Raw genomic sequence first — 11,048 nt, forward strand, 5'->3', positions numbered from 1 at the left:
TCTAAACGAACTGACTGGTGTATAAAAACCCTAAAAATGAACTATTTTCATATAATTGAGTTAAACAAGTAAAAAATGAATCATCCAAAAATAATTCGGATGATTTGGTATTTTTAACCGATTTAACAGTTTCCGGTACGCCAAATACGGAAACGGGTCCCGCGGCCAATCGGGGCGTCTAAACCGAGCTTTAATTTCACAACTTAAACTAAATTATCAGTCAACCACTATTTTCGGGTCGCGTGTGACCAAACTCATTTTTAAAACATAAAAACGGGTAACCGTGCTAGGCACGCAAAACGGGGAAAACAAGCTATTAGAAAATTTGACTGTTGAACTCTAAACGACATCACAATCTGAGTCCGGAGAAGTGTTTCTGGGTTAACCTTGCCCCCAGAACGGGTACAGTGCTGGGCTAACAGTGTCCCCAGATGTACCGGTTAACTTGGTTAAAGTTAAATTAATAATGAGTGTATAGTAACGATCGTAGGGATCATATTACAGATTGGACGTGTTAACTGATAATGATTGTTGTTACCTGCTTGCATGTGCTAAGGTGAGTTTCACGAGCCCCTTTTTCTGAATTGTTTTCAAATATTTTTCCAGGGCGGAAGCATGTTACTATTGAAATGTTTAAGTACATACTGAACGCATGGATTTGCGTGGATTTATATATGTTTTATTGTACGGGAATCGTACGGAAATGTACTAAGATGGTAATTGTCTGAGTTGCTAACATTCTAAGGCCCCGGAACACGAGTGATTAACTGAAAGCCGGTAGAGTGTGGATAGTACTATTGGTCTGACAAACCCAACTGGTCCGGCATGGATTTGCTGATGTTTCCCAGCCAGTTGCACATGTCTATTTTGGGTGTTATATATATTGTGCTATGTAATGTTAGACATAGCGGTTTGGGGCAGTTCCGTGGGCGGGGGATATGCCACGGGGGTTGTGTGTGATAGTCAGAGGTTTCAGTTGTGGGCTCAGCATAATTACATCGATAATAATATTATTTTATGATAATGATTTATCATGGTTTACTCGAATTGTGAAACTCACCAACTATTCGTAGTTGACCCGTTTTCTCACATGCTTTTCAGGTACAATTAAGATGAAGTGATTGCTTACGTGCTAAGTGCTTGATGTGTGTAAGATTTGCGTGCGGAATGTTAGGATACATTATAATAAATAGAATTATGTATCGTATTGTATGATGTGTGTATCACCTAGACGGTAATGAAATACGAGATAATGTAATTTTGAAGTATATTAATGTATTCAGTTTTCTTTATAAGCAATGTGGTTGATATCAGACGAGTTTGTCTCACCCCGTTTACGTTTCCGCTGCGGTTACGGGGTGTTACAATGATTGCTTGTCGTTACATGAACGATCTTCGGATATTGCACGTAGGGGTGTCCAAAATACCCGAACCCGATTAACCTGACCCGACCCGAACCCGAATAAGCTAATTTAATTAGGGTCGGGTTAAATAGGGTCAAAAATTATTAATCGAGTTATTCGGGTTGACCCGAATAACCCGAATTGTTAATATGGTCGGGTTTCGGGTTTATTATTGGAAAATAATCTGGTTTTGGGTTAACCCGAATAACCCGATTAGTGATGATACTTTACTTCAAATACAATAATGAAAATGTTAAATAAGCACTAAAAAGTCAATACTGAAAGTTCATAAACCATTAGACTAGAAGTTCTTTTAAAATAAACGAACGAACATGAACAAATGTTTCACTCGTTCATCTATGTTCGTGAACACTCGGTTATGATCTTTCATTTAAGTTTTTTTTACGTTCTTTCATGTTCGTTCACATATTAATAGAAATTTATTAAATATTATTTGCATTTAGAAATTATATCACCATCATATGTTTATATTTGTGTTCATTTAAATGCGTTCATTAATGTTCCTTTATGTATGTTTGCGTTCTTTAATGTATGTACATGTTTCTTCAAATTCGTTTATCTTTGTTTAATTATGTTTATGTTCGTGAACTGTTCGTTTAGATTGTAAATGAACAATCATGAAAACACGAACATGTTCATTTTTTAACGAAAGAACATGAACACAAATATTTGTTTGAATAAGTGTTCGTGATCATGTTCGTTTAAAGTTAAACGAACAAACACATGCATGACTTTGTTCGTGTGTGTTCGGTTCGTTTACAAGCCTATATGTATGTAGTTATAAGATAATTACTTGTGAAATAAATTGAAAATTGAGTGGAATGAGAAATTTTGCAACCCACGAGTTACAAACATAAAAATCAACTTCAATTTATAAAGTAACATGGTCAACCCAATTAACCCGACTAACCCGAAACCCCAATAACCAGAACCCGACTAACCCGAACCTTAATAGGGTCGGGTTTCGGGTTCGATATTTTTTAAAAAAAAACCGACTAGCCCGACCCGATTAACCCGAAACCTAATAGGGTTGACCCGATGAACACCCCTAATTGCACGTACTGTCAAGTTATAGTTATGAATATGAATGCTATGTATAATGTATGAATGATTGGTTGTCGGTACGTGAACGATCTTCGGATATTGCACGTACTGCCAAGTTATAATTATGAATATGAATGTTATGTATGAACTATGAATGATACGTATGTATGTTATGAATGAATGTAAGAGATAGCCAGGTACAGAAGAAAGGTACTGAGTCCTAATAATACTCAAGGTAGAAAAGGGACCGAACCCTTTATAAATCTCGAGGCAGAAAGGGACCGAGCCCTAATAATACTCAAGGCAGAAAAGGGACCGGACCCTAATAATATCCGAGGCAGAAAAAGGGACTGGACCCTAATAATATCAGAGGCAGAATAGAATAATGTAAAGTAGTATTTAGAACAAAGTATGAAGGTAAGTATGTATATTATGAACGAATTATGAAAGTATGAAGTACGTATGGAAGTACGTAGTTATGAATGTATTGAATGTTGTATGATTAACTAGAACTCACTCAGCGTAGTTGACTTTTAGTATGCACGCAGGCTAATCGACTGAGACAGTTGGCTTGAGGAAGACACATGGCAGGATCCGAAAAGGCTGGCATCTGGAGATTTGTCGTGATGTTTGAAATACTATGTTTTATATTATGTTTTTGAAAGACAAGTTATGGATGTTTCTAATGAATGGTTGACTTTTATATTATTCCGCGAAAGTTTTTATTAACTCTGATATTTAGAACTGTGTTTATGAGTAAATCCAACGTCCAAGGTAGGGCACCGGTAACGGGGCCTTACATATATGTTTCATATGCTTTACGTGCACAAGTATTTATTTTAATGTTGTTGTGGAACGCAATAAGTATGATCATACGCACCCCTAGCATAGGGCATCATTATCCGAGAATGTCAGTTGATACCGATTAGAAATGATCCTCATTTACATATGGTTTATATACCACGATAGATGCTTTTATTTATAGTCTCATATACATTTGTGGATTTTGCTCATATTATATATACACAAAACTATGAAAGTGCTCACCAACATACGTGTTGACAAATATTATTTATGCATTGTTACAAGCTTGATTATTGGTTGGTTGGAGTTCGAGGATGATATTTTATTTTGAGAGCTCTAGGTTATTAGAAGAAAGAACAATATTTATTTCTTATGTTTGATGTTATTTTGTATGAACAAGTTGTGTTTTTTTGGTTGATTAAATGAAATGAATGAGTTGTTTAAATATTGTCACTTTAATAGTGTCTTGTGTTCTTGGGCAATCCGTTGCACCCCGGCATGTTCCGTCGCCTTTGGTCGAGGTTTGACACAAATTTCAAAAGATGAAGTCAGTCATGAACTCTATCACCGACCAATCGAGTCACCGAAATTTCAAGAGAATCAGCGCCATTGCCAAAAGCAGGCGATTTCCTCTTGCTGGTTTCCTGAGAGAAATAAGGACGGATATAAGGTTTTGTTTGGGTTCAACGTTTGCAAATCGAGATGGACGGGAACCAAGTAAGAAAACGGTGAACGCCTTAATTTAATTGCATTTCAATTTGGGTTGACTTGCTCCGGGTTATAAAAGTAATGAGAAGTGAATCTCAATCGGGGATATTCGGGCGGGGTTTTTTCCACGTAACAAGAGATGGTGGGTTTAGGTTATCTAGCTCTATATGTAAACGCTGGCAAATAGGATCGCCTTTTGACATTGGGTTACATTGGGTATCTTGATTTTATTCGTTGGTCGATCAAAAAAGACTAGTACAATTCGTTTAAAATTTAAAATCTGAATGATCGTAAAAAGATTCATTTGAATTTATGTCACAGCGAGATGATTCAAAAGGATTAATGAAAAAGTACATTGCGGGATTTACATGATATTAGACATTAAATTTATGTTTACATGTGTAGCGGTATAATATGACAACTTTGTATAACAATAATCAAGTGTCAAGGATGCTTCAGTTTTATTATTATTATTATTTGTTATAAAATACATATATATATATATATATATATATATATTCATTTTATCTCCTATTTTGTCTCCTATATTCTTGTATATTTAGTTAGATAGTTATCTCTTGTGTGTGTATATATTGATGTCTACGATTAAATGAGAATATAGTTTTGACTAAGTTTATTAATTTTCTTCACGTTATCAGCACGATTATTTTTCCACTGATTGAAGGCTTTCACTGTTGCTGGACTTCAAAGCTTTTCCATTATCATCAAGGAATATGTTTTCAAGGTCCAACATAGCTACTATGGATGATGAATGCCTGGTAGACAGTGATACTACCAACACTATTCTTAAACAAAAGAAATTTTTCTGTGAATTGTCTCATGGAGGGACACTTGTTGGTACTATTTCTGGTGTTCGTAACCTTATCGAAGGCTCCGGAAGAGCATGCATTATCTTATCATCGGGTACCAAGCTAATTATCAATGATGCATTATACTCCAGTAAATCAAGACGAAATTTACTTAGTTTCAAAGACATTCGACGCAATGGTTACCATATCAAAACAACATCTGAAAATAATATCAAATATTTGCAAATTACTTCAAATAAAAATGGCAAAGATGTCATTCTAGAAAAACTAAAAGCTTTATCATCTGGATTATATTGTACTAGTATTAACCCTATCGAATCATATATGGTTAGTAACCAGAAGTTACTAGATAAAGACACATTCACCATATGGCATGATCGATTAGGTCACCCTGGTAGCATAATGATGAGACGAATAATCAAAAGTACAAATGGGCACCCACTTAAAAATTTAAAAAGTTTGGCTATCAGAAGATATATTATGTGAAGCATGTTCTTTGGGTAAACTCGTTACTCGCCCTTCACAGACGAAATTGATACACGAAAACCCTTCATTTTTAGAAAGAATCCAAGAGGACATTTGTGGACCCATACACCCTTCGAGTGGCCCATTCCGTTATTTCTTAGTCTTAGTTGACGCATCCTCGCGATGGTCACATGTGAGTCTTTTATCTACCCGAAATGTAGCATTTGCCCGATTATTAGCTCAAATCATACAATTGAGAGCTAATTTCCTAGAATATCAAATTAAAAACATCCGTATGGATAATGCAGGAGAGTTCACTTCCCAAACTTTTAACGACTATTGTATGTCTATCGGGATAAGCGTTGAACATCCAGTAGCTCATGTTCACACACAAAATGGTTTAGCTGAATCATTAATTAAACGATTACAATTAATCGCTAAACCTCTTCTGATGAGATGCAAATTGCCATCTTCTGCATGGGGGCATGCTATTCTACACGCTGCTTCACTGATCAGATTAAGACCAACTGCTGATCATGAATACTCTCCGTTACAACTAGTCTCCGGAAGAGAACCAAGCTTGTCCCATATAAAATTATTTGGTTGTGCGATTTATGTACCAATACCGCCACCACAATGTACCAAAATGGGACCACAAAGAAGACTAGGTATTTATGTTGGTTTTAACTCCCAAACTATTAGTAAATATTTAGAACCACTGATAGGAGACTTGTTTGCAGCACACTTTGCTGACTGTCAGTTTAATGAAACAGTATTCCCAGTCTTAGGGGGAGATAAGAATAAAGAAAGACTAGTAATACAAGATATAACATGGAATGCATCATCATTATCAAATCTCGACCCCCGAAGTGGTCAATGTGAATATGAAGTCCAAAAGATTATACATTTGCAAAGAATAGAAAATGAATTACCAGATGCATTCACAGATACAAACAGAGTGACAAAGTCACATATACCAGCATCAAATGCACCTGCTCGAATTGAAGTAATCCCCGAAGCGATTGCGATACAAAGAAAGCGTGGGAGACCAATCGGTTCCAAAGATAAGAACCCACGTAAACGAAAAGAGCAAAATAATGTAGCTGGTGAAAGCTTAGAAAAGGCTATAAATGAAACTCTAGCAGAGGTAAATGTCCTAGGAGAGACTAATATGATTCCAGAGGAAAATGAAATTTCAGAAGAAACACTGATACCAAATGAAGATGAGATCTCTATCAATTATGTACAAGATAGTACAATGTGGAACCGAAATGAAACACATGTTGATGATGTGTTTGCATATGCTATAGCAACAGATGTAATCAACGAAAATGATTACATACCCAAAATACTAGAAGAGTGCATGCACAGAAAGGATTGGCCAAGATGGGAAGAAGCCATAAAGGCCGAATTAAATTCGCTCGAAAAACGACATGTTTTCGGACCTGTAGTCCGGACACCCATAGACGTCAAACCAGTAGGTTATAAATGGGTGTTTACAATAAAGAGAAATGAAAAGAATGAGATTGTACGATACAAAGCACGACTTGTAGCACAAGGATTTTCTCAAATTCCAGGGATTGATTATGCGGAAACGTATTCCCCTGTAGTGGATGCCATAACCTTAGATTTCTGATCAGTCTCACAATCTCATAAGGACTTCAAATGAGACTTATGGATGTTGTTACCGCATACTTGTACGGGACACATGAAAATGACATCTACATGAAAATCCCTAAAGGACTAAAGATGCCTCCGACATTAAAATTAATACCTCGAGATATGTTTTCTATAAAACTAAAGAGATCCTTATATGGTCTCAAACAATCTAGACGTGTGTGGTACAACCGGCTCAGTGAATATCTCGAAAAAGTGGGATTTAAGTTTGATAAAATCAGCCCATGTGTCTTTATAAAAAGATCATTTTTGAAATTCACCATAGTAGCAGTTTATGTTGAAGATATAAATATCATCGGAGCTCCTGAAGAGATAGAGAAAACGGCTGAACTGTTAAAGAAGAAATTTGAAATGAAAGACCTGGGCACACCGAAATTATGTCTCAGCCTGCAATTTGAACATCTACGCAACGGTACGTTCGTCCATCAGTCAAATTACATCCAGAAGATGTTAGTACGCTTTAATATGGACAAAGCTCATCCATTCAGCACACCTATGGTTGTCCGATAGCTAGATATGCACAAGGATCCTTACCGCCCCCAAGAAGAGCGTGAAGAAGTACTCGGTCCAGAAATATCGTACTTAAGTGCGATCGGCGCATTGATGTATTTTGCAAATAACACGAGACCTGATATTGCATTCTTTGTAAATTTGTTAGCAAGATATAGTTCGAACCCAACATACAGGCACTGGAATGGAATAAAGCACATCTTCCGATATATTAGCGGAACACGAGACATGGGACTATACTACTCAAAAGATAACAAGTCACGTCTTATCGGGTATGCTGATGCTGGATATCTATCAGATCCGCATAAAGCACGATCTCAAACAGGTTACGTTTTCACATACGGTGACACAACAATCTCTTGGAAATCAACAAAGCAGACCCTTACAGCAACGTCATCAAATCATGTTGAACTACTAGCATTATATGAAGCAAGTCGAGAGTGGTTGTAGTTGAGATCGATGATTAATCATATACAAGGCTCATGCGGTTTAGAAGAGATCAAGAAGGGGTCGAGAATTATATATGAAGACAATGCGGCTTGCATAACTCAAATTCAAGAAGGATACATCAAGGGTGACAAAACGAAGCATATCTCACCAAAGTTCTTCTCAACGTATGACCTACAGAAAGAAGGAGAAATTGAGGTTCATCAGATCAAGTCAAATGAAAATCTAGCTGACCTTTTTACAAAAGCACTACCTAGAAGTAGTGTCGAAAAACTTTCACATAAGATTGGACTCTGCAGATTGAAAGACATCAACTAGTTTTGAGGGGGAGAATTATGCACAATGTACTCTTTTTTCCTTAGCTAAGTTTTGTCCCACTGGGTTTTCTTAGTAAGGTTTTTAATGAGGCAACTAACTGATCTAGTATGTAGTATCAATTTACAGGTTCCGAAGTGCCTAATTAACATCACCCTGAAGTGTGTTGTTAATAGTGCATAATCAGTAGAAATATATCTGAGGGGGAGTGTTATAAAATACAGATATATATATTCATTTTATCTCCTGTATTCTTGTACATTCAGTTAGATAGTTATCTCTTGTGTGTGTATATATTGATGTCTACGATTAAATGAGAATATAGTTTTGACTAGGTTTATTAATTTTCTTCTTCATTATTATTATTATTATTATTATTATTATTATTATTATTATTATCAAAATGGCAAAACATGTCCTTTATGTTTTCATGGTTTTTCAATAGTCGTCCTTTGGCAAACTTAATGACACGAGACGTATTTCATGTTTCAAATTCGGTTCATGTTACGTCTTTTAGTACTAACCCAGTTAAATTTTTTCGTTAAATATGGTCATGTGCAAAGCATACAAGGGTAAATTTGTCTTTTACTCTTCAAGGACTATTAGTGTAGATAACTTAAACTTTGAGTCAAATTGAACTTATTTAATAACAAATTCTCTCTCTTTCTCTATAAATATATATATATGTATATATAACCTGAAAGTATTTCTCTCTCTGTACACATCACCATCACCAACCACCGTCACCATTTCCGGCCTCCATTTTATATGTATACCGTCGTCGCCGTCGTCGTGTACTCACTCTCTATTTTTCACTCTGAGCAAACAAATATCCAGATCCCACAATTTCTTGTTCTAATTCCTTGTTTTAGGGTTTGGAAACCCTAATTCGGAAAATGGTTATTGAAATTTGGGGGTTTTAGCGTTTCTTATGGAGTGAGTCGGAGAGAAAGGTGTGAGCAGTTTTCAGTGACTGACGGAGATATTGAGGGGGCAGTGATGTGCGCCGGCGGCGGGGTCGACGGCGAAGTGGTGGCAGGTGGTGGGTGAAGAAATAAAAAAAGGGATGGTGATGGTGATGGTGGCAGAGGTGGAGTGGTGGGTGGCGGCGGTTTGCAACAGGTGGTGGTGGTTTAGGATTGAGCCAGCGGTGATGATGGGGGTCAGGTGGCCGGAGTTACTGTTGTCAGAGATGGAGTTTTCTGGTGGGGCCGGATTTGTTGGTGATAAGTGTTGGTGGTGTTGGTGATGGGGTAGGTGGTGGTTGGAGGAGAAATGGAGATGATGAGGAGATGACGGTGGGATGAGAGAGAGAGAGAGATGAGTATTTTTTTAAAAGGCTAAATCTTTAATCTAGTTACTCAAATAGTCCTTAAAGGGGTAAAATGACCACACTATCCTCATGGGCAAAACAAATGACTATATTTAATGAAAAAATTTAACTGGGTTAGTACTAAAGGACGTAACGTGAACCGAATTTGAAACATGAAATACGTCTCGTGTCATTAAGTTTACCAAAGGACGACTATTGAAAAACCATGAAAACATAAAGGACATGTTTTGCCATTTTGTCTTATTATTATTTCTCAATTAGATTACTCAACTTTCACTTTTGTCTCTATTAGGTCACTCAAATTTCAGTAAGTGTTATAATAATATCCCTTGTTACTTTCGTATTATATGTTCATAACTAACTAAAAATTCATTAAAACAAACATTTTTTTATTAGTATATATATCATTTAAGATGATATGATAGTTGTTCACCTCATTTTAGAACACTAATTAAAAATTGAGTGATTTAATTGAAATAAAAATAAAAATTTATAAGTGACTTAATTAAAACAAACTTGAAACATGATTATTATTTTACAATGTTTTCCCTTATAATAATTTTAATGTATAAGTTGTTAGCGCGACTTAAAGTGAAAGCTCTTGGATATGTAAGGCAATGTTTTCAGACCCGACCCGGACGTCGACCCGGATGCCTTACCGGGTCATAGGTCGGACCAACCCGGGAGGGCGGACCGGACATTGACCCGGATGACATCATAAGTAATATATATATATATATATATATATATATATATAATATAAATTTAATTTATAAAAAAATAAGTACCTAAAGAGTTGCTTTTCTGGTTTAATTTTCATATCAATGCTTGTAATTTTTTGAACTTGTGAATAAAGCATTTAAAGGCACAGGTTTCAAAAATCCAATTAATGCTTTGTAGTAGTTACTTCTCACAAATTGAATGTTTTTTTATAATATATATTTCAACTTTCGTACGTAAACACATGGTTGAATTATGGTAGGATGGCTTATGAAGTCTTCTTTAAGCATGTTTGTACTGGAGTTTGCCCAGGTTCAAGCCTCAACTAGTTGTTTATTTTTGATTTAATAGGAAAAAGGGTTTTGCCGGTTCGGCCGGCGGTTCACCGGTTCCGGTTGGACTGGGAACCGACAAACCCGGCCGGGTTATTATAAAACGTGTCTAGCATGTGAACCGGACCGAATTTCCTACCGGGTCCCGGTCAAACCAGTCGGACCTCCCGGTCCGGTCCGGGTTTCAAAACACTGATATAAGGAAAAAGATTGTAGATTTTTGGAGTGCTCATGGTTAAGGGAGATATGTTTTGGGATCCTGGTTCTACATTAGCCTTATTTTTGCATTACATATTTTTAGGTAACGTTTGGTTTGAATGAATGAATGAGGGGTGAATTGGAGCATTGTGAGGTAATGAACAAAATGGTGTTTGGTTGGTCAATGAAACGAAACCACCCATTACATAGTCTATTTCTTTCTATCTAAAACAACTCATAT

General features: G+C 36.4%; 2 protein-coding genes and 1 pseudogene across 2 annotated transcripts; all 3 read left to right on the plus strand.

Moving 5' to 3' along the window:
• The first annotated feature begins 4,825 nt into the window (after nucleotides 1-4,825).
• LOC143588946 (uncharacterized) lies at nucleotides 4,826-7,870 on the plus strand. The gene is made up of 2 exons (XM_077069848.1): nucleotides 4,826-6,756; nucleotides 7,269-7,870. The coding sequence occupies exons 1-2, from the start codon at nucleotides 5,571-5,573 to the stop codon at nucleotides 7,460-7,462; spliced, it is 1,380 nt and encodes a 459-aa protein (XP_076925963.1). The 5' UTR covers nucleotides 4,826-5,570; the 3' UTR covers nucleotides 7,463-7,870.
• Nucleotides 7,469-7,912, plus strand: LOC143590655 (secreted RxLR effector protein 161 pseudogene; annotated as a pseudogene).
• A 9-nt stretch (nucleotides 7,913-7,921) lies between these two features.
• Nucleotides 7,922-8,227, plus strand: LOC143590753 (uncharacterized). The gene has a single exon (XM_077071156.1). It carries the CDS (start codon nucleotides 7,922-7,924, stop codon nucleotides 8,225-8,227), a length of 306 nt encoding a protein of 101 aa, XP_076927271.1.
• Nucleotides 8,228-11,048: the final 2,821 nt, after the last annotated feature.

Source organism: Bidens hawaiensis, unplaced genomic scaffold, assembly GCF_021521415.1.
Source record: "Bidens hawaiensis isolate Kalapana, Puna unplaced genomic scaffold, B.hawaiensis_p1.1 tig00000190_1, whole genome shotgun sequence".
Classification (NCBI taxonomy): domain Eukaryota; kingdom Viridiplantae; phylum Streptophyta; class Magnoliopsida; order Asterales; family Asteraceae; genus Bidens; species Bidens hawaiensis.